The 24,686-nt window shown below is 40.2% G+C and overlaps 1 protein-coding gene across 8 annotated transcripts in view; it reads left to right on the top strand.

Annotated features, from left to right (window-relative positions):
• The window catches only part of PLCB1 (phospholipase C beta 1), a 680,890-nt gene that overhangs the window by 517,535 nt on the left and 138,669 nt on the right, over positions 1–24,686 (top strand). For all 8 annotated transcript variants that reach the window (XR_012326222.1, XM_073792678.1, XM_073792679.1 and 5 more), the window contains exons 11-12: positions 6,967–7,124; positions 18,405–18,487. Coding sequence is in view for 7 of the 8 variants with exons in the window: in XM_073792678.1 (XP_073648779.1) it covers positions 6,967–7,124; positions 18,405–18,487 (241 nt within the window). In the remaining variant the exon portion in view is untranslated. The remainder of the gene's footprint in view (positions 1–6,966; positions 7,125–18,404; positions 18,488–24,686) is intronic.

Here is a 24,686-nt window from a genome sequence, read left to right as displayed (position 1 = left end):
AGCATCTAAAATATAGAAATTCAAACTTCCCAAAGCCTATTAAGAATGTTATAAAATAAAATTATAACCAAGGTATAACCCGATAAAATCCAGTTAAATGTTAAAATCAATACCTAGAAAATGAGTTAGATTTTATACTTTACAAGCAGTTCCAGAACAAGCAGAAATATTTTCTACAGAAACATTATTTCACGGAAGGGGTATGTGGTGGAAAAAGAAAAGTTTTCCTATTCAAATGAGTTTTTAAAACGCTAGATTCAAACAAAGGTTGGCATCTACTGCAGTATGTTTCGAATATAGGGAAAAAAAGCTTACAGATTCACTCACACTAAGGTTATGATCAACCCTCCTCCCCTAGTCATGACCACGCTAGGTACTTTCTTGGAGCATTTTAAGAACAAGTATTCCTGGGAAATGCCAGTCTAAATTCAAATAAGGAGAACTTCATTATTTGGAATGTTTTCTTTTGAGCATTCAAAGGGACCATAAAGATTAAACATACAGTATAAAAACCAATCAATTTAGCAATGCGCTATTATTATTATGTCTAGTTCTCTGCTCATTATTGCCCCTTTGTTGACTATCAAGACACTCAGAAGGAAAAATAAAATCCAATCACTGAGAGAAATACATGCACAGAATGAGTTGATGTTTAATTATGATGGTCATTTTCTAGGGTTTTGGATAGACTTGGCAGTCCATCAGGTAGTGATTACGGTTTAAGTTATTGTTTTTCCTTGAGGAATCTACCCTTATGACTCAAAACAAGATTGTCTCAGGACTGAACAGTGTGCATTCATTTCAATTACACTTTTTCAGCTCTTCATAAATCTTTCCATACTCTAAACCATTTGGGAGATGATGGCTCCGTATACTCAGGAAAAGCAAAGTGACATATCTCTGAATAATTAACATTTTTATTCAGCTTGGGAAGTAAAACATTAGATTGGAGGTTTTAGTTATCCCTCTGATGAATTAAACTATCTGATTATTCAATTCCTCTCCTATACCTTAAGGTATAGTTTTTCCCTTGGCAATCCACTACCAACCCAAGCTTAGTGTCACTCCCTCCCTTTATATCTCTCCTACTCATTTAGTCCTTAGCATATGCAACTTTTTATAATTTATTTTTGGTTTAAAGCACACACAGACCTATGAAAGTTGGGTGGTAGAATGGAAAGAAGTTGAGCTTAACAAATAAACAGACCAAGTTTCAATTTGCCTTTAAGTAAATTAAGTCTTCTAAGCCTTAATTTCTTCATGTGAAAATGAAAGTAAATTGAAACAGCCAGGGTATTTTGGGCTATGCATAAGAGGATACTATTACTTAATGGCTTAAACATTAAGAAATTTACTACCTCACACAGCAAGAAGTCCAGAAGCAGAGTGGTTGAGTGTTGATTAAATCAGGAATTCATTGATGTCATCAGAGACCCAGATGCTTTCTATCTTTTTGCTCCTCTTATGGTTTCTTTTCCTTTTTTTTTTTTTTAATATATATTTATGTATTTATTTTGGCTGTGCTGGGTCTTAGTTGAGGTATGCACGATCTTCGTTGCAGCATGTCGGATCTTTACTTGTGGCGTGTGGGATCTTTTAGTAGCAGCATGAGGACTTCTTAGTTGCGGCATGCAGACTTCTTAGTTGCGGCATGCATGTGGGATCTAGTTCCCCAACCAAGGATCAAACCCGGGCCTCCTGCATTGGGAGCATGGAGTTTTACCCACTGGACCACCAGGGAAGTCCCATCCTCTTATTGTTTCAAGATGACTGTGCACCCTGAGCATTGCCTCCGTAAGAAATAAGCTCCACATGTGGCCCAGGGAACATCCGCATCTTGTGGCCCTTTGTATGAGTGAGGTTTTCCCCAACTCACCCAGCAGACTTTCCTTTACACCCTATTAGATGTAGCCCAGAGTTACACCATACAGCAATGCCCTACAATAAGTACCAGCATGGACCACAGAACCACTGTGACTGGCTGAGAAGAATTAAGATTTATCCCAGGGCTGGAGAGGGGACCCTGAAGCATATCAGAACCTAAATAGATTATTCTGTTTGCAAGGAAAAAGAGAAAGAAATGACAGCCAGAAGTGTAATAGTGCAGTGAGGGTGTAAACTCCCTGGCACATAAGAGCCTTCTCCTTTGTTTGTACTTGCCTCTTTACCTAAATGGTAAGGTAAGGAAGATGTCTTGTGTCATTTTTGTATCCAAAGCAACCAGTATTTTACCTCCCACAGAGAATATTTGAGAATATGAATATACCCTAGTGATGAGGCTCCTGTAATCAGTAAGGCATATGCTTAAAGTTCTTTTCCCACTTGCCTAAGCCATCCCATGGCAATTGGATCTATGTTCAAAAGAAGTTCAGGGTGATAAACCATAATGGAAAAGAATATAAAAAAGAATGTGTGTGTGTGTGTGTGTGTGTGTGTGTGTGTGTGTGTGTGTGTGTATATATATATATATATATATATATAAATGAATCACTTTGCTGTGCAGCAGAAATGAACACAACATGGTAAATCAACTATACTTCAATTTAAAAAAAAAAAAAAAAAGACCTTCATGGTCTCACTGGGGCAGCAGACAGATAATGTAGAAGAGAGAGATCAGATCAAACTGATGGCCCTAGAGACGGTCAAGATGAACAACACATCCTCTGTATTTTGCATAGTTCCCTCAAGTGTAGCTGTTGGTTTCACAGCATTGAAAGCAAGTAGAAATGGTTCCCATATCCATTTATTGAAGGAGACAGTGTTTATTGAAGAAAGCCACTGAATTAACAAAAGTTTCACAATCTGGAAACTTCTTACCCTAAAGATTGAAGAGAAGACAATAAATAACGATACATATAAATATAGGCAATTAATCATCACATTCCACAAGATGAGAAATTTCTCAGAAGCTTGTGTTAATAGACGGATTATGATTTTCAATTTTCTGGTCTCTTCCATCCATGGACGACTTGACTAATCTGAGACAAACTCAAGTGAATGAAGCCAGCTGCCCAAAATGAATGCAGTCAAGTGAGAAGTTGCAGAGCTCTGACTCGGGGCAGTATTATGAATTAATCTGAGATGGAGCTTCAGCTCCAAAGTTCAATCATAGGCTTGTAATGAACTCCAGAGGGTGTTCACAGCCAGGCAGAGATGATGCCAGATACTAGTTTCAGAAACAACAAGGGTTGAGGGACTCATGACATATCATTAATCCCAACCTGTGGCAATCCCCTGGCCCCAGAAGCTTTATTTATTGGATCTAATCAAATGGAAATATAATTGTTGGATGGGATATAATAATGAGGAGTTAGGAATTTTAGGGAAGAAAAATAAACCAGCTTTGAGGCTTTAAGCAGAAAAGGAGAGAGTAGTGGCGAATATTAATTCACATATTTGGAAAAAATCTCCATAAATGAAGGAAAACATACAGAAAACCTAATATGCATTCCAAGCAATAAGACAGTTATGGATAAATGTGTGTTTTCTAATGCTTTCTTTGGAAGATTTTCTTTTCTAATACAGATTATTCATTTTAATAATGAACAAATTTACCTTAGAGGAATTCTTTTGGGCTTAGATGTTGGACAATAAACACGACACAGGCAGACATGCACACACACACAAACACATATACACCCTCCTCCCCCATTCTTTTTTTTTTTCAGAATCATTTCCATCTCTAACCCCATGCCTTACCATCTCTTTCAAAACATTAACTGATCAACATTCAAAAAGTACATCAAATTGCTTCTATTCTCTCTCTATATATATATATTGCAAGCAAATCCAAAGAAATGTTTCTGGAAACTTCTTGAATCTTTTATGACAGAACACTCTAGTGTGGGTTAGGTATTTTTCTACCTTCAATCTATTATTAGATTGAAGCAACTTGCTTACTGGCAACTTCTTTACTGGCAACTCCCTTTCAGAAGTTAGTAACACTTAACAGAATATTAATGAAATTGCACATTATTGGATGTAGTCAGTAATACACTTAAACAATTTCCCAGGTAGTACACAAGAAAATCTGCTCCACTCTTGAATAGCTGTGCAGTGGTCTGAAGGAGCTAGCATTTTTAAAGAACTAACCTGATAATTGTTTGAATTCTTCACTTCTTTAGCTAAAGTAGCCCTCCTTTAAGTTTAGGAATAACATATAAATGATCACCTTTTTCCCTTCACTACCACTCTCCATTTTTCCTTTATGCAGCAAAGACCTTTATTACAACAAACTTTGAAGCATTTTAAATGGCAAATTTATTATCTAGCATCAGGAATTTTCTAGATTATTTTGTCAGCATTTCTGCTTTTGCAAACACTTGTGTATTTAAAATGTCCTATTTTTTCCAGTAAAGAAGTGATTATGCAAACCTACTTAATCAGCCTTTCAATGCATTTACTAGGGCTCTATAGAACTGAAAAATGTCACCCTTTTGTTATGCTGATATCGGATGTTGTGACATGCATGTAAAAATAAAATTAAGCCAATAGGTTTAATCCCATTTTCTTTGTCCTGTGTGTCTCCAATGGACAGATCTTATCCATTTCAAAGTCATTTTGACAGTTTTCATCAATATGTCGTCTTTCAAATGACTGCTAAAAAAAATGATGGAAGCTTATAATGTATAAGTCACAGAAAATCTTTAATATGGAAAACCAAAAACTTTCATTTGTGTGTTTGATGTTGGGCTTGTCTCAAAACTTATTTATTATTAATCTTTTAAAAATAATTTATCAAGGGAATTCCCTGGCTGTGCAGTGGTCAGGACTGAGGGCTTTCACTGCCGTGGCCCAGGTTCAATCCCTGGTCAGGGAACTAAGATCCCGAAAGCCACATGATGCAGCCAAAATAATAATAATAATAACTTATCAAAAAATTAGTACCTTCCATCGACTTCTTAAATGAAACAGAAATAGCTTGGCTTCTCTTTCCGCCCTCAGATTTCTTGGGTGCCTTGATTATTACAATTCTTATCACTTTACTAGAGGATATCAGTTCTGCTTCCAAAGGTTTTTAATTTTGATAAATTTTATCTATTTTCTTCCTTTGCTACTTGTGCTTTTGGTGTCATATCTATGAAACCATTGCCTAATTTAAGTCACAAAGATTTACCTCTACATTCTCTTCTAAGAGTTTTATAATTTTAGCTCTTACAGTTAGGAACTTCATTGATTTCAAGTTATTATTTTTTTAATATGATGTGATAGGGATCCAACTTCATTATTTTCCATTTAGCAATCCAGTTGTCCCAGCACCATTTCTTGAAAAGATGATTTTCGGCAATGAATTGTTTTGGCACCCTTGTTGTAAGTCAATAAATGTGAGGGTTTATTTCTGGGGTCTCAATTCTATTCCATTGATCTATGTGTCTAATCTTATGCCACTACCACACTTTTTTTTTTAACATCTTTATTGGAGTATAATTGCTTTACAATCATGTGTTAGTTTCTGCTTTATAACAAAGTGAATCAGCTATACATATACATATATCCCCATATCTCCTCCCTCTTGTGTCTCCCTCCCACCCTCCCAATCCTACCCCTCTAGGTGGTCACAAAGCACCAAGCTGATCTCCCTGTGCTATGCGACTGCTTCCCACTAGCTATCTGTTTTACATTTGGTAGTGTATATATGTCAGTGCTACTCTCTCACTTCGTCCCAGTTTACCCTTCCCCCTCCCTGTGTCCTCAAGTCCATTCTTTATGTCTGCGTCTTTATTCCTGTCCTGCCCCTAGGTTCATCAGAACCTTTTTTTTTTTTAGATTCCATGTATATGACCACACTGTCTTGATCACTGGAGCTTTGTAGCTAAGTTTTGAAACTGGGAAGTGTGAGTCTTCCAACTTTTTCCTTATTTTTTAAGATCATTTTGGCTATTCTGAGTCCTTTACATTTCCATATGAATTTTGGGATCAGCTTGTCAATTTGTACAAAAAAAAAGCCAGATATGATTTTGATAGGAATTGAATTTGTAAATCAATTTGAGGAGTAGTGCCAACTTAACAATTTTGAGTCTTCTGCATCATGAACATGGGATATCTTTTCATTTACTTAGGTCTTGTTTAATTTCTTTAACAGTGTCTTGTAATTATAAGTTTTATACTTCACTTGTCAAATTTAAATTTATTCCTACAAATTTATTTCACTTTTGCTAAGAGAATATTTAGCTATCCTAAGCATTTGTGTCTTGGACAAACATGACAGAAGGTTTGACTTATATAATAGAATAGCCTGTCAACAATACCCCTTCATAGGGAGGGTCAGAATTAAAAGACTGAGTTTTGAAGTTATAATCCTGATCTTCCACTTACCAGCTTTGGAAACTTGGGCAAATAAAATGCTCTATGCCATTTTCCTTATCAGAAAATAAGCATTTAAAAGTAAAGGTAGGGCTTCCCTGGTGGCGCAGTGGTTGAGAGTCCGCCTGCCGATGCAGGAGATGCGGGTTCATGCCCCGGCCCGGGAAGATCCCACATGCCGCGGAGCGGCTAGGCCCGTGAGCCATGGCCGCTGAGCCTGCGCGTCCGGAGCCTGTGCTCCGCAATGGGAGAGGCCACAACAGTGAGAGGCCCGCGTACCGCAAAAAAATATAAAAAAAAAAAGAAAAAAAAAAGTAAAGGTATTTATACCAGCTAGATTTTTATGAAGATTAAATGTAGTAATATATGTAAAGTCCAAAGAACTATAATTGGCATATGGTAAGCAATTAATAAACATGAGTTATTGTTATTGTTACAATGCTCTCCTTCTTCTATTCTCTCTTCCCCAAACCACTGCTAGGGAGCCACAATTCCATTTGGGATTGTGCCACTACCTTCTGGTATGTTGAGGCAGAAGAAAGACTGAGAACTACTCAAGATCTTGAACTCTGTTTTCCTATCATTGACGAGCTTTTCTAGGAAGCCACCAGTGTCTTCCTTGCTTTGTGGGAGTTTGAGCTTCATTTCATTGACGTTTTACAGCTGGCCAGCTGGCTGGAAACTCCTCTGTCGAGATGTATCGCCAAGTGCTCCTGTCTGGTTGTCGCTGTGTGGAGTTGGACTGCTGGAAGGGACGGACCGCAGAAGAGGAGCCAGTCATCACCCATGGGTTCACCATGACCACGGAGATATCCTTCAAGGTAGAGTGAATGAATATTGCTAAGAGAGGAAGCTGGGGAGACCTGACACCTTTTTGGGTAAAGCCTGCTAAGGTAGAAAGTCCCAGTGGTCCCAATTAAGTCCATAGGCTATTAATCATCTTTGCAATTTCAGAGGCTAAAATTTAGCAATTCATCCATGATTAACTGGCATCAGGTAAACTGCTAACCAAAATCTAAAGAAACTGTCTTATTAAAGGAAATATCAATTTATTTGTCTATTTAACACTCATTCTTTTTATTGCATTTTATCATTGTGAAATATAACATACATAAAGAATACATACAACTTATTTGTACAGTTTAACCCATGGATATAAAGTGTACACCCATGTATTTACCACCTAAAGCAAGCAGTAGAAAATTACTGGCACCCCAGAAACCCCATGTACCTATTCCCATTAGAATGACCTCCTTACCTCCAGAGATGATCACTTTCCTGACCATTATAGTGATCACTATTTTGCTTTTCTTCAGATGTGTACTAGTTTATGTGCAGCTGTAAACATTGTAGTTTCACCACTGTTTTAACTTGATATAAGTGGATTCATGCTGTATTATGCATTATTTTGTGTTGTGCTTTTTGAACTCCATGTTCTTTGGGAGATTCAACAATATTATTGCATGTTTCTCTAGCTTCTTTGCTTTCTTGATGATGATGATATTAATCACCACTATTTACTTATTACATACTATTCCATTCTGTGGAATATTATATAATAGCCAATATAGGAGATTGACTATTATAACGAGCTTTTGACACATTGATACCTATCAGTCAAAGACCCCTAGGAATGCACCAGTGGTCCAAGTTGGCTCTACTGGCTTATGCAACAAGAGAGTACACATGTCATGGGGAACTGTGTTTGTCAGTAAAATTGTATTAAAGAGGATTTACAGGATTTGGCCTGTATTAGGTGATTTGGGTGAGGGTTCAAGGAGACAGGGTTTTGCTATAGGTTGGATGCTGTCAGTAAGCAGAAATAATCGTACGATTGGGTATCTTGATAAATCCTATCTAGGAGGCAAGACTAAAGTGGTAATTGATAAAGAAGCATCAGCTACCCTTATTAATCAGGAAGGAGGGAATATTTGGTCATCTCCCTTCTCTCTCCACCCAAGGTTCCATCCTATACCATAAAGGGCCTAACATTCATGCATATGGACACCCAAGCCCAAATATCCAGGTTCTATTCACATTCCCTGCAAAGAACTGTCCGCAGGAGCTTGGGGTCATTTGGGCTGGGGAAATCTGGCATCCTAGGTAACTCTAGAGAGATCTAGAAAGAGGATATGTGGGCTTTTGGGGACATGTTCTCTTGACTGACTCAGGCTTCTCATCTCTTTGGAAGGGATCAGAAAAGAAGGGCCAGAGGATAACTCTAGAGCATAGGGTCCCAAGGCATGAGCCCCATTACCTGGGTTACTTGGGTCTCAGGGCAGAACTGGCTCTGGGTCACTAACTCTTACCCTAAGTAACCAAGGAAACAGAGCTCAAGTGGGTGGTAGGTAAGGTGGAGTGGGGAGAAGGCCATTGAAAATGGGGAGGTCGGAGTGCTGAGAGGACAGAATATTGGATGAGTTAGATGTTAGCATCACCAAGACTGGTGACAAAGCTTTGGATGAAGAAAAAGTGAGCCGCTTGCCAAAGTCTTTGCTGAATGAGGGGACATTCAGTAGATGGCAGAAGTGAAGAAGTGGTAAAAGCTGGTTTGGCTGCTGCATGAAAACTGGGTTTGGTTTGGTTTGGTTTTAAGAGAAGAAGATTGAAACGTAATATTTCAGAAGTAGCATTGGGAGCAAAAAAATTTCCAATATCCAGCTTTTAGCCCTGGAGCACTTGGGATGTGATAAAATAAACATCTGTCTTTTGAGAGGGCAGCAAAAAGAAGCAAGATTTTCAAGGGACAGCCAGGTTTCAGTTTAGACAAATGAATTTCCTGATCAACGGTACTATACTTGACAGCAATAAAAATGTGTTCAGAAGGAATATTAGCACCTTAAAGTATATTTACTATGTTGTGAAGTTGACTTTTCATGATTTCTGAAACTTCGGCTCTTACATAGCAATTAGTGAAAAATAGCACCCTTCATTAAATTTTACAACAAAGTTTAATATGGGGTTGACCTTAATTCTGATCAAAATCTTTGTATCTGCTTCTGAAGTTGAGCACTCTTAATGTCATTTGGTTTTTCTTTAATGGAAAATCAATGGGTTTCTGTTCCATTTCCATAGTCCCCCACCTTCCCAACTCCTGCCATGGTCCCTCGTCAGCTAAGATACCAGCCCTAACCTGTTGGGCTCTTTTAAAAAAGTGGGGGACACACGACCCTTGTGTGGAGTGGATACAATTTGTGCTCATCCGTCTGTTGATGGATGGACAGGGTCCTGGAAAGGGAGACAGCACATCCTGATGGAGCCATTGCTGAGCTAGGGGACTGATGGTCTTGTGCACACACCCGCTGCCAGGAGGGCCACCCACACCCACACCCACCATCCCCTCAAGAGTCCCTGTGAGGATCAATTATATTTTCTTAAACATTTATAATCCTCGAGGTTCTTTGATTTCCTTTGGGGGAAGGGGAGACTGTGTGTGGGGGTGGGGAGATAAAGCACATTCCAAGCACATTCTAAGGCATATTTATTTTGTGTGAAGCATTGGCTTCTTGGCCTTGGCCATCAAGTCAGCTTAGAGTGACTCCTCCTGTGCACTCGACCGTACAAGTGGTCCTTCAATCACATCTGTGATCCCAGAGTCATGGGCCGATTGAGCATCTATTCCTGGGCTCTGGAAGCACAACTTCCCACCACATACACAAACTTGCTGACAGATTTAGGGACTGAAAGACTAAATCTAGCCCAGAATTCTGCTTCCTCTCTCTGCCTGCTGGAATTGGGGGTGGGGGAGCAGCCAAAAAAGAGCAGGAAACTCGTCATCCTGGTGGTTAGTTGGTACAGCTTCGCTTCCTGCTATTGTGCATTTGCAGGATAGATAATTCTGGCAGAGATGTGGGTGCGTGTGTGGTGGTGGTGGTGGTGGGTGGGGATGAGTGTGAGGCCTAGAAATGCCAGCCTGTTTTGTGGACAAATACACAGAGCAGGAATTCTCTGCATCAGGACTAGGACTAGAGTGAGGCAAGTGAAGCATCTCTCATGCAAAATTTAAGGAGGTGCTTATTCTCACTGACATATAAATGTGGACTTGGCACCTGAGATTGAGTGTCTCTTTAAATTTTGCACTTCTGCGCCTCACTTGCCTCACCCAAGTCCCAGCCCTCTCTGCCTGATTATCAGCAGGCAGTCTGCTTTTCCAGAAACTACTGTGTAAAATGACTTTGTAAGAAAGGATGCGAAGAGAAATCGGGGACAAAGCTCCATGTGATCTCTCTCCCCCTCATCACCCCTTTCCCCCTCACTCACACGGCTGGGCTCTGTGCGGTCCCCTGACCATGATAATTAGGTCCTGCCTCACAGCCTTTGCAAGGTTGCCCCTCTGCCTGAAACACTCTTCCGCCAGGTAACTGCATGGCTCACCGCTTACCTCCTCGAAGCATTTCTCAAATGCCACCTTCTCAAGGAGGCCTCCTGGGACATATTTAATACTGTGACCAGCACTCCCACACTCCTGATAGGCTCCCCACCACTTTATTCCTTCTATTTACCAAGAGGCACTTATCACCTTCTACCACTCTGCTTAATTTACTCAGTTATCATGTTCCTTCTTTATTGTCTGTGTCCTTCCGTCAATAAGAGCATTGAGCTCCACAAAAGACGGGGATCTTTGTTTTGTTCCCTGATCTGTCCCAAGCACTTTAAAAAGAATCTGGCATATAGTAGGTGCTCAATAAATTTTTAATGAATTTTTCCATCCCCAGGAAAATAGACAAATTATAGTATAGCCTTCATTTTTAGTCTTTCTTGCCTCTGTTCATCAGATAAATGAATTTTGTCTTTCTCCGTTTTTGCTGTGAAATTCCATGTATCCATAGGCGGTGAAAAGATTCTCCCAATGTTTGCCAGTTTGGGCTATCCCATAGATTTGGACCTGATCTTCTATAGCCACAGTGTGTATTGCAGCAGCAACATAAACCAATTGCAAAAGTTCATCATTTTTTTGTCACACAGTTTATCTGCTCTGAGTCTATGTAATCTGGAAAGCTTCCACGCGATCTATGATAAATCCCCAAAAGCAAAAGTTCCTGTTGGCATTTACCGCCTGTTTATTGTTGGGCCAAAATAAAAAGTTGTGTTCTGGGAAAGCAGGCATGCTGTAATTCAGCCTCTTTATGGAAGACTTTTTATTTTGCACTCTGGATTTATTTATTATATATCCCATATATCGGCTCTTCACTTTCTTTGCCTCATTGCCTGAGCCTTTCCGATGCTCATGACATATAGCAGTTCGCCACGTGGTCTGCAGACTCTCTGCTCCCACTCAGTCTCCTCCGCCCCACACCGATCCCCACCCACCTTCTCCATCCCCGAGCTGCTCCTTTTTCTCACCCCTCAGGCAGCTCCTTTGTAACCAGCAATTGCATAAGATGGAAAACTGAGTAAAGTGATAAAATACATAATTAAAATATATTAAATTTGAGTATGTGGTTAAACGGAGCATTTCTGAAAATGAAGTGTCATTCTCTGAGAGAGTAATAATTTAGGATGCAATTTAACTGCCACATACATGCTCACATAAAATGGATATCCAAATACACCCTGCTGTTGTCTGTCAAGGATAAAAGATTTCAAGGGCAGTTTTTCCCCTGGAGGTTAGTAACTGAGCCATATGGTTTATAGATTATTGGATCCAGTGTTAGAGGTCTCTGAAAAAATGATTTTGGCTTAATGAGAAGCAGTCGAGCAGTAAGGTACTTTCAAATCCATTGTCCACTAAGGACAGCTGATGTGAAAGAACCAAACTTAAAACCTAGACTAGCCTTCTCATCCTCAGTGATCAGGTGCTCTCTGCGAAGTATTAGAAAGGTATGAAAAACCAAAAGGGAACTTCCAGAGTTTTCAGGTGCTCCCAACTAAAATGGTTAGATGAAATTCAGTAAATGTTTTCTTTAAAGGTTCCAAAAGCTTTCCTAAGTTGGTGACTAGAGTTGTGGTAGAGATGGGGGGAGGGAGGAGGGAGAGGCTGGGAAGGAAAGAGAGAAAGGAGACCATAGAAGTTTAGAATGCAGCTCTAGAGCTGACTGCCAGGGTTCCAGTACCAGCACTGACTGGCTGCAAGGCCAGGAGAAGCTCCCTTACAGGCCGAGCCTCTTGTTCTAAGCCATGTCTGTATATTAAGTAGGGTCGCTGAATGCTGTTGTTCTAAGCATTCAGTGAGCTTACTTAATATACAGGCATGGCTTAGAACAATGCATGGCATGCACTGAGTACTCTATAAATGTTAGCTACTGATATTATAATTGAAAATTTTAAAGCCACACTTTAGCTTTCCTTCTAGAAATATAATGGTAGGGTATTATATATGCAAGGAGTTGTTAAGTCAGGGTGAGGACAGGGAGTTGAATGAAGTCATTTGTAAAGCTGCCATGGTAGAGGATGTGGGTGACACCCAGACACAACCCCTGGCATCCACTTTACCTCTAGGAAGAGGCCAGAAGCCCAAACCATGTGACAAATGAAAACACAGCCCAGCCTTGGTAAGAGGCCCAGTGGGAGCTGAGAAGAGGGTAACCAGTGAGCTTGGAGGATTCATTGCAAACATGGGGTCCTTAGTCAAGTGCACAAGACCAAACATGTACAATGTCAGAGGTAGGAAAAGGGAAGAAATAGGATACATCAGTCAAGAAACTCTAGGAACCCCAGAACCCAGTGGCAGTTCAGGGCACACCAGCATCCCTCCTGTGGGAAGAGAGAACCCCACCCAGAGAGTTAGGAAGACAGGTAAGGGCACGAACTCTTTACAGGTGTCTGTAAGAGGAGGCCCAGAAAAACATGGACATTTCATTGGCTAAAGATAAAGAGAGATAGGCTCTTGGGTTTTCACTCACCTTCAGGCCTGACTCTCACTGGCCCAAATGGTGATGGGGCGGGTCTATAATCAACGTTCATTATTAACAGCAACTGGAGCAGTATGCATATAGCCAAAATTGTCAAAGACTAATTACACTATCATTTGAAAGACTTTTTTAAATTTAAGCCTTGATCTTGATTGGAAATTTTGCCCAGGAAATTATTAAAGTTAACCGGGCTATTGAGTATGGAATCAACATTCAAATTTCTATAATACAAAATTACATTTACCTTTGGTTACAGTCAAATTTTAAGATTTGCTTAGGCCAATGATCAGACCAGTCCAGGGGCTGACAACCTATCTTCTGCAGCCCACATTCAGCCTGTCACTTGCTTTCATAAATTCAGTTTTGTTGGAACATGGGCACATCCACATGTTTGCATATTATCTGTGCCCACTTTGGGGCTACAAAGGCAGAGTTGAATATTTGCCACAGAAACCATATAGCCCACAAAGCCTAAAATACTCACTACCCGGCCCTTTATGGGAAAAATGTGCTGTCCTCTGAAAGAGTCAGTAGAGAAATAAATGGGAACACAAGTAGGCAGATTGTGTCTCTCTTCTATTAATGATTTTAAGAGTCCATTTATTCACTTGGAAATATTTAGTGAGCATCTAGAATGCTCCATAGTAGTTTCTACATCCTAGGGGCAGAGCAATGGAGAAAACTGAGTGCTTACCCTTAAAAAGCTTACATTCTAGTGTGGAGACATAGACCAAAATAAACACACCACATGGCACGTGGAAATATCCCTTTAAGACAGCGTTAATCAGTATTGAAGGCAAAGAAGGGCTAGAGGTATGCTATTTTCAGCAGGATGGTGGGAGAAGACCCTGGTAATGTGGAATTTAAGCAGAGATTACCACCCCTCAAAATTAAGGAAGTTAAGCCTTGCTGTCAGATAAGAGTATTCCTGAAAGAAGTAACAAGGATAAACAAAGAAATGAGAGATGAACAAAGAGATGAAGTAATGCTTGGTCTATTGGAGGGAAAGCAAGAATGTCAGTGGACTATAGCAGTGTGAGCAATGGAAAAGAAGTATTTAGTGAGATAGCAGGTGCAGGATCTGATAAAGAACTTGGAGTTCACTCTGTGAAATTGGAGGTCATTGAAAGTTTACTCCAAAGGAATGAAATAGAAATCATCTGACTCATGTTTAGGAGCAATCACTCTGGCTGTGGTAGGCAGTACAGGAGGCAAACATAGAAGCAGCTAAAAGCTTTACTAGTCAGCCTCCACTAGGTTTTGCTGCTAAAACTAGAAACTCCAGAATCTCAGTGGTTTAGAACCACACAGGTTTATTTCTTGTTCAGGTTAGATGTTGACTGTTGCTGCCATCAGTATTGTCTGCAATCCATACAGAAAGAACAGCCCCAATATGTGATATCACCAGGCTCACAGCAGTGGGGAAAGAAAGGTGGCAGAACCCAAGATGGCTCTTGAAGACTCTGCTCAAAAGAACGGTGCGCCATTTTCACATGCATTTCAGCAACCAAAACAAAACACAGGGCCATGCCTATGGTCAACAGATCTCACAGGAAGGGTAGTGAATATGTGGGAATGATGACAGGATCTATCCCAGAAGTTACTGCAAGGGTTTTTGGGTCAGGATGGTAAAGGTGGAGGTGCTGCTATGTGGTTATATTCTGATTATATTTTGGACGGGATTACAGATGAATTGAAAGATGTCATAATAAGAGGAATCAAGAATGGCTGTCATGTGTTTTGCAAGTAGCAAATAAAACAGGGCCAAATTTAGGAAATAAACAAAATCTAGCCCCCCTTTTCTCCCCATACTACCCACTTCCTTTAGATATCTATTTGCAATTCTTTTTTTTTAATCAAAGTAGAATTGATGTAAAATGTTGTGCCAATCTCTGCTGTACAGCAAAGTGACTCAGTTTTATACATATATACGTTTTTTTAATATTCTTTTCCATTAGGGTTTATCCCAGGAGATTGGATACGGTTCCTTGTGCTATACAGTAGGACCTTATTGCTTATTCATTCTCTATATATAATAGTTTGTATCTGCTAATCCCAAACTCCAATCCATCCCTCCCCCACCTACCTCCCCCTTGTCAACCACAAGTCTGTTCTCTATGTCTGTGAGTCTGTTTCTGTTTTGTAGGTAGGTTCATTTGTGCCATATTTTAGATTCCACATGTAAGTGATATCATATGGTATTTGTCTTTCTCTTTCTGACTGACTTAGTATGATAATCTCTAGTTGCATCCTATGTTGCTGCAAATGGCATTATTTTGTTCTTTTTTTATGGCTGAGTAATACCCCATTGTATATATGTACCACACCTTCTTTATCCATTCATCTGTTGATGGACATTTAGGTTGTTTCCATGTTTTGGCTACTGTGAATAGTGCTGTGCAATTCTTTTGAGGGCTTTGATCTTAGTTGGTTAAGGTCATTAGCTGCATGAGAGTTACTGAAATGATTAAGAGAATAAACTCTAGAGTCAGACAAACTTTCCTGGGGTTTCCTGGACTCTGCTCTCTGTGACCTTGGGCAAATTGGTTAATATCTCTGAGTTTCCATTTTATAATCTGTGAGATGACAGATAATATTTTCCTTAAGGAATGTTTATAGCGGGAGATAAGATCTGTATCTAGAATGCAAATGCTCATTTAATGGCAGCTCTTGTTTGTATTAGTTGGGTTTAGGGTGAATGGGGAGGGGGGGCACCAGCAAGCTGAGTAACCTTAGTTGTTTTGAGAATATCTGCCCATCACGAGCTGTGTCCTTTACCTCCTCTCGCTGCATTCTTTTTTTTTACATCTTTATTGGAGTATAATTGCTTTACAATGGTGTGCCAGTTTCTGCTTCATAACAAAGTGAATCAGTTATGCATATGTTCCCACATCTCTTCCCTCTTGCGTCTCCCTCCCCCCGACCCCCCCATCCCACCCCTCTAGGCGGTCACAAAGCATCGAGCTGATCTCCCTGTGCTATGCAGCTGCTTCCCACTAGCTATCCATTCCATGCTTGGTAGTGTATATATGTCCATGCCACCCTCCTGCCCTGTCACAGCTTACCCCTCCTCCTCCTCATATCCCCAAGTCCATTCCCCAGCAGGTCCACATGTCCATTCCCGTCCTACCCCCAGGTTCTTCACGACATTTTTTTCTTTTTTTTTCTTAAATTCCATATATATGTGTTAGCATACGGTATTTGTCTTTCTCTTTCTGACTTACTTCACTCTGTATGACAGACTCTAGGTCCATCCACCTCATTACAAACAGCTCAATTTCGTTTCTTTTTATGGCTGAGTAATATTGCATTGTATATATGTGCCACATCTTCTTTATCCATTCATCCGATGATGGACACTTAGGTTGTTTCCATCTCCAGGCTATTGTAAATAGAGCTGCAATGAGCATTTCGGTACATGACTCTTTTTGAATTATGGTTTTCTCAGGGTATATGCCCAGTAGAGGGATTGCTGGGTTCTTGCAACAGGCTTGTGGAATGAGGCTTATCACTCGTACTTTACAGGCCAGCAAGCCAAGTGCACATAGGCATTAAGTTATTTTTCTCAAGGTCACACAGCTTGTAAGGATAAGAAGAAGGATTCAAACATAAGCCTGTTGGACTCCAAAGCCTGTACTCAAAAAAAATCAAATAAAGAGTTTAAAATCTGGGCATTGCTTACTATTTATAGTGTACTTATTTTTGATGGTATCAACTATCATAATGTATGAAAGGCAATCTGTGGATTCACTTTTAAGAAACAGTGAGTGATTCTTTTGCTCCATGCAGGCAAATCCTTCTTAGAGGATATATGCAAATGTAGTACAGAATTAGAAAGCCTTATTTATACTCTGGGGCTGGAGAAATAACTTTCTGGCATGGATAGAAAGCAAACTATGAATTGTTTAAGGAAGGTAGAGAAGATAATGGAAAAGCCTCAGGCATAAGGGATCAGAGTGAAAGTTCCTACTTGAGAGGAGAAGATGTAAAGAATAAACGTAACTAAAAAAAAAAAAAAATGGATATGAAGCCACAGGAGTATTGGCATTGATATAATTAAAAATAAATGAGATCATCCTTTAATACCAGTTCAATAAGGAAAACAAATGCCCAAAGCTGGTGAATATTCATTGAAATCTGGTCCTTCATATACTACTCTAGGCAATCTAAGATGAAAAGTAATTTGGAGAAACACAGGAGACTGTAAAAATATTCTTATTCTTTAATTTAATAATTCCCCTTCTAAGAATTCATTCCCTGAAAATAATTCAAAATATCAGGGAAAAAAATAAAGAGGTTCTTTGGAGAATTATTTGAATGATAGCTCTTAAAATACGTCTGTCCAACAATTGGGTAATGGTTAAATCAGTTATGATACTGCCACTCCCTAGAATTTTATACAGATACTAAAACGATGACCTATACATTTTTTCTAAATACAGATTGAGGAATGAAGTACTGACACATGTTACAGCATGGATGAACCCTGAAAGCAGGCTCAATGAAAGATGCCAGACATAAAAGGCCACATATTGTATGATTCCATTTATTTGAAATGTTAGGAGTAAGCAAATCTATGGAGACACAAAGTAGATTAATGGTTGCCTAGGTCTGAGTCTGTGGGGTGGGGTTGGTGAAATGGGGAGTGACTGTTAATGGGGACATGGCTTTTGGGGGGGTGATAAAAATGTCCTAACTTAGACTGGGATGATGGTTGCACAACCCTGTGAATATTAAAAACCATTTAGCTGTACACTTTAAATGGGTGAATTACATCTCTTAACGATGTTTAAAAATACAAATAGAGTATTTACTGTAATTAAAACTAAGTTATACAGATATACGAAAAACAAACTAGAAATAAATATAACCAAATGTCAGCAGTGGTTTGATTCAAAGGGTGAATTTATGGGTGAAAAATGTTGCCTTCTCTTGTCCAAAATTTTTATAATGTGATCTGATATTTTTATTATTAAAAAAAAAAGTAGATATAATTACCAAAGAGGAGAACCATTCACCCTCACAGTTGACTCCCGCTCCACCCAAATCCAGTTTTCTTTCTTTTATCTTCCTAAATCAAGAGTAAGAAAATTTATAATCCAGCAGCCTGCAAACTGCTTCTAGCCATTTTAGCCATTTGATAAAATTCTATGAATGAAAAAGACAGTGATATTAAAGGGTGGAACCCAAAAGAAAAAACTATACACATTAAAATTCTGGCTTATTGAATATAGGTATTCTCATTTTTAGGAAGTGATAGAAGCCATTGCTGAGTGTGCATTTAAGACTTCACCTTTTCCAATTCTGCTTTCATTTGAGAACCACGTGGATTCGTAAGTATTCAGCACATTCAATAGGGAGTATTTTCCCCAAATAGGGCATGTTTAGTCATTGTTCATCAGATATAAGATTATTTGATGTTACTAATGGTGTTCCTCAATTATGCTATATATTAAGTGGCATGTGTTCATCCGTATATAATGGAATTCATTCATTTAAATCTCGTTAACATTAAAAAGATCCCTTGGACTTGTGGAATCTATTTTCATGCCATGGTAGGATTTAAATTAAGGACTCCTCTTTTTACAATGCAGTGAAACCCATTTCCTTGTATAACAGGTGTGTCTATTTCAGGGGACCACTTCTATAATCCTCCTTCGTTTGCTTCTTCTATTGTGTGCAGATTTATAGTCAGTTTTACCACCCTAAAATAGCCAGTCCTGTACACGCTGGAGCTGGTGTAGAGAAAGCTAAATAAATTAAATAAATTCTATTCTGCCACTTTGAACTTACACAGAACTGAGACCACCAAATTCTCCCTCCTTCCTGTTTTCGTTGGTTTCCCCTGTTTGTTAGTATTTGTAAATATTTTCCTATTTCAAAATAGCCTGCACTTTTTGCTGAGCTGTACAAAGAATAGGTAATTTTGACTTAACTCTTATACTCATTTTATGACAGAGGATCAGAGTAAGACACATCTACATCAGACACGAGGATGTTAGTTTATCATATAGTTATTCAATCTAAAGAGCCTCAACGTGAAAGATTCTCATCTATTACTGAATCAAAATTCAAGAAACTAAAATTCTGGTCCCTGGAATTAATGTCTGAAGACTATGTAGTAGTGACCATCACTGCTCAAAAGAGCATTTGGGAAGCCCTTTGTTTCATTCAACCACCTAAGCCAGTTTTCTCAACTAAAAGCCTACAACACCTATCCTAATTTGGCTCACAAGTTCCTTAGATCCTTTTTTATCCTCCTTCCTATCAAAAATCTTTCCCAGGTCACTGATTCCCTTTGTCCAACTAATTTGCAACACATGCTTCAATTCACTGATTCTTAAAGGATTTACTAAACCTTAAAGAACCAGTTAGGTAGTGACCAAATTTTAGCTTGAGGAATTTCAAAGTAATTCAATGTGATCATTTGTTAATGTATATGTGGAGCAAGACCTTATTTTGAAGTCACCAAATTATAGCTATCTGTATTTCTAGTTTGCCCTCAGGAAATCCATACTACATTTACCAGCTCATGACTCTGTTTCATTAGGAAACAATCATCCAGTGAACAATGTAGTCATTTGGCGTATAGTTTTTCTACCACTTCTGAGGGCCAACTGAAGAGACAAGAATTTATTCTGTTTCACTATTTCTTTTCTAACTAAAGGGGGAACCTCTTTAGGTACTGTATTTACTACTTCGTTTGCTGTGACAGCTCTGATTTGCATGTGACTTTCCTCATCTCGGCCTGTCCATTTGTAATTGGGCTCTACAACGCCTTAGCACCTTTTTTTCAGGCACTCTAGTTCCTAGACAATCAGTCATTTCCTTTTTGGAGAAATATCTCCAAATCTAGCACATTTATTTTCTTCAAGAAATGTTTCTATATAAATTAGACAAAATGAAAAACTCTACTTCCGTTCTTGATAGTCATACCCGCTACACTGGACTCTGCCATGCAGCCAGAGAGGTATCAAGAGCCACCACTACCACAAACATAATGACAGCTAATATTTATTGAATGTATATTACGTGCTGAGCAACGTTCCAAGCATAAGCTCATGTACCCCTCACCACAAAGCCAGGTGCTCCTAAGAGTAAATATTATTACTATTATCCCTATTTTACAAATGATGAAACTGAATCCCAAAGGGGGTAAGTTACTTCCCCAAGGTCATGCAGCTAAAATGTGGCAGGGGTTCAAAGCTGGCTAGTACGGCTTCAAAACTCATCTGTTTAACCAACTCCATCCCCCACACCTAAACAAAAGCATCACAACCTTCCAAGCATCGAATTAAGACAACCAGAGCATCCCACAAGGCAACTGCCTGTGAATGGTCACATTTTTGTGGCTCGTGACCCTTAACCACAGCTTGTTTTTTTCAGTCTTCAGCCTCAATTCTACAGAGAGCCAAACTGAGCATGAAAACGAAATCCACATTGAACACATAATCAAAAAAGATTGTACCATAATACAGCCCTTTCTGGTTTAAAAGTGAGAAATTTAGCTGTTAGAAGTTCATTAATAATGCATGAATACAAAAGAAAACAGGATAACAACCTTCCCTGGATGCCATGATATTGATCCCAAACCACTGAGATAATTGAATGGCAGTGAAATACTGAGAGACTGAATTCTATTGTGGAAGGAAGTTTTTGCTTCCTATTTCCATTGTCCTTGAGCCTCACACACATATCAACATCATTCAGCTACAATTCTTTCCTGGCTGGACTATCACACACCCAAAGAAAACCTGCAAGCTTTTCCTTTGCTGGTAAAACCCTGTGCTTGACCTGCAGGCCATCCCACCTCATTGATGAAAGAACCAGTGACAGACACCATTCATCGGTAACAGCAGTCTTCCCCACGAAACTAGATACACCCTCAGAATCCTACCCAACACAGTGACACAGGGACACAGCCCCCAAAATATCTGAAACCTATATGTTACCTCTAGCAGCAGTTCTTTTTTTCTCCTTTGTGCTGTGTATACAAAATACCAGATTCAGAACCCTGGCCCCAGCCCACTTGAGCCGTACTCCAAAACAATCCCACACTGGAAGAAAGGAAGAAAACCTCTTAATTTTCTGGTTCTCTCTCCAAATATTTGAAATCACCTATCCATGGACAGCAAAGAGAAAGCTGCCCTGAGCCACTGGTGACTTATCCTTCTCCACCTGCTACATCAGAATCCCATAAGATGCAGATTCCTGAGCTTCACCCCCATACCTTATTTGAATTTCTGCAAATAAAATTTTTTTAAAGTCCTAATTAACTGATGGGCCACCTAGTTTGTGAACTAGCATTTTCACTAAAGGAGTTCTCCACTGAATTCAAGTGCAGAAACCACTAGCTCTGGTTCAGCCCCAGAGAATGTGAGATTTTGGACAAGTTCCTTAATAGCCGTGAGTTGTAGATCCCTCATCTATAGGGAAGGAGGTTGGTTTAGTTCAGCTTGGAAGATGTGGGCCTGTTCCTTGGTCAGAAAACTGACCACTTTGCCAGGTGTTTAAATGTGACCGGATGGGTCTGCTGTGGCCTGAAGCTCAAAATGTATTTGTGAATATTTTCCTCTCGCTTCATCTCCATGGTAGCTGATGTTGATGTTCCAAATGCTTCAGGATTTTTTTTTGCTCTCTCGTGGCCAATGCAATGTCTTGTTTCTGCAGTTCTGGCCCCACAATTAAAGTTGTTTTGTTTTCCTCTGACTTTTTCTATTCAGTTTTCTCTCTGCTCTGATTCAGTTCCCTGTCAGGTGTGCATGTGTGTTTGTGGAGAACACGAAGAGCCTGATCATCAAATAGCACATTTTCCTTTCTCCTTGGACACCTGCCTCTTGTTCTTTCCAACTCGGTTGATGCTTAAGCAGGTTTTTAGAAGTCTAGGTCAGACACAGATGCTTGTTCTTCAAAGTGACATTGATCCATCGACTAGCAGCATCTGCGTGTCGGGAAGCTTGTTAGAAATGCAGTCTCGAGCTCCATCTCAAACTTTGCCTTGGAATCTTCATTTTCTTAAGACCCCAGGTGGTTTGGTGAAGTGTCAGAGCACAGTTGTAAACACCGTAGTCCATTAACCACCTGCCTCAGAATTAGTTGCAGACTTGTTACAAGTGCAGGTTCCAGGGCTCTGCTCCCAGCTCAGTGTATCAGGGGATTGGGCACAGGGCCCTGCCACCTGCAGCATTAACAGCCCAGGTGATTCTTTAGTGGAATCGAGTGAGATTTTGCTCCAGCAAAATCCTTCAGGGCCTGATTTGGGGACAGCTTGACAGAGGACAAAGGACTCTGCCTTTCACCTGCTTAGGGACACCTGGAACACCACCCCGAAATCCCTCTACTGGTGAGCCTATGGCTCCACTAGAAGTCCTGAAAGCAGGGAGTTGGGGTACAGTCCTTCCTTTTCCCTCCAGGCCTCTGTTCAAAGGAAGTTGGGGCTCTCAAGTTCCAGCCCTCAAGAAAAGTGTCATTTACTTAAGCACCTGGTGACTTGGTTCGTCCATCACAGTGGTTCTCGAACTTGAGCGTGCATGAGAATCCCCCAGAGGGCCTCTTAGGACCCCTGAGCCCTGCTTCCCCAGAGATTTCTACTCAATTTGCCTGCCTTCCTAGGAGGCCTTGAATCTGCATTTCTAACCAGCTCCAGGCCCTGTGGATGCTGCTGGTCTATGGACCACACTTGGAGTAGCAAAGCTCTATTTAATAGCATCATTCCATGAAACTGAAATGGGAGGGTTGGACAATTTCTTTTGTGCAACCTGGAAAGTGTAGGTCCAGCACAAATGGATTTGTCTCAGCTACAGACACAGAGCTCGCTGGCTTGGTGGAGCCCCACGGCCAGCTGTCTTTTGAGCAAGGGTGTCTGAATTGTGGATGCCCAAGGCTGCTCTGCTAAATCAGTCACTTTTCTGCTTGTTCCCTAACTATAACATGTCATCCCTAAACAACCAGCCCCAGTGCTTTCCAGGATCAGTTCTCCAATTGGTAGGTTTTCCTCCCTCGGTGATACTGCTGGAGAAAGCTGCAGGATATTCTGAGAGCTACATGAGCTGCCCAGCAAAATCTCTTACGGGTCAAAAAAGGCATGATGAGAATTTGGGAGTTTGTCATGTAGGTCTTCTCTGAATCTTTCCTTTGCCTCCCCTTGCAGTTCCAAGAAAGCAGTGACCTTGAGCTCATATTTGAAGCCCAGAGAATTCATCTGATCCCCCAAATATATGTTTTTTTAAAAGGGTGATATAGAGTGCTTTTCCCTGTGGACCATCGCAGTATGATTTGAACCCCCAAAGCACCCCCCTTCCCGTGAAAAAACAGTTCACGATCCAGGTTTAACAGTCATGGTAGAAGGAATGAAAATAAGAATCACATTTTATAATTGATTTGAATTGTAGTTAAGAAGGATTTTTATCACTTACCTATTCTTACTACAGCCCCAGTTCTGCTAAAACGTATTAACATTGCAGCACATAGAGACAACTATTGGAAATCAAGTCCGACAGCCTATAGGTCAAAATCACAGTCCATAAAACCCGATGGAATTGGATACCTTTATAATGATATTTAACATCCTACAGAATGAGAATTGCTTTTTTAAAAGGTCGAGGGAAGCAGGAGTTTTGAAAGACTAAGGATGTTCCCTCACATCAACTGTGTTTACATGTGAACGGACCCTCGTTTGTCTGGTCTAGCTGGCGGAGGCTGCCTTGCATCTCTAGGATCAATCATCTTACATTTCAAAGTGTTTTCATCTATTATTTCACTTCATCTTCTCAGCATCCTCTGCCCCTTTCCAAGAACAATTACTTTCCTCTGCGTTTTATAGATCCCGAGTGGTTGATAGCCTAGAGCTCAGCTCAGTGAACCCAGCAGCTCCAACCTTTTCCAATCAAACCAGGTTCCTACTGGCACCTCATCAGGCTAACGCCACCTTTGCTTCCCTCTAGTGCACAAAAGGGCTGCAGACACCCTTCTCCAAGGTGCCTGCTTCTCTTGTCTTTCCTCCAGGGCCCCCTCCCAAGTGGACATACTTCCGCCTGTCAGCCTTTTCTCTTCTGCATTTTGAGATTCTCTCTTCCTCTCTCTGTCCAGATCCCTCTCCTCTCTTCCCTCACCTCCTTGTAAACATTTCTTTGCAGTGCAGCTCTGTCCATTAGACAAATTTCACCCAAGAATTCACGTAGAGTTGAATGAGTTCCACCCGCCAAGTATCTGGCATTTGACTTAGAATCAGGAACTTAAGCAAAAGGGACTGAGTCTGTAACTCTGCGACATTCAAACATCCAGTGACAGGCAGGTGACCTTCTGTCCTCTCCATCTATGTCCATGCCACTCAGCTTTGCGAAGAGCCTCCCCTGCCCACCTGTGTGTGGCATTCAAATCCACACAAGTCAGAATTGTAAACAGGGATTTAGAATAATAAAAACAATCCTGACAGGTAGGAGGAGGAAATGACCTCTCTCTGTAATTGATAACACGAAGTCATCCTGTCCGGCCTCTTTGAATAACCTTCTTGCTTGCTTGCTTTCCTTCTCT

Source organism: Tursiops truncatus, chromosome 15 (assembly GCF_011762595.2).
Source record: "Tursiops truncatus isolate mTurTru1 chromosome 15, mTurTru1.mat.Y, whole genome shotgun sequence".
Lineage (NCBI taxonomy): Eukaryota > Metazoa > Chordata > Mammalia > Artiodactyla > Delphinidae > Tursiops > Tursiops truncatus.
This window is presented reverse-complemented; position numbering and strand designations above follow the sequence as displayed.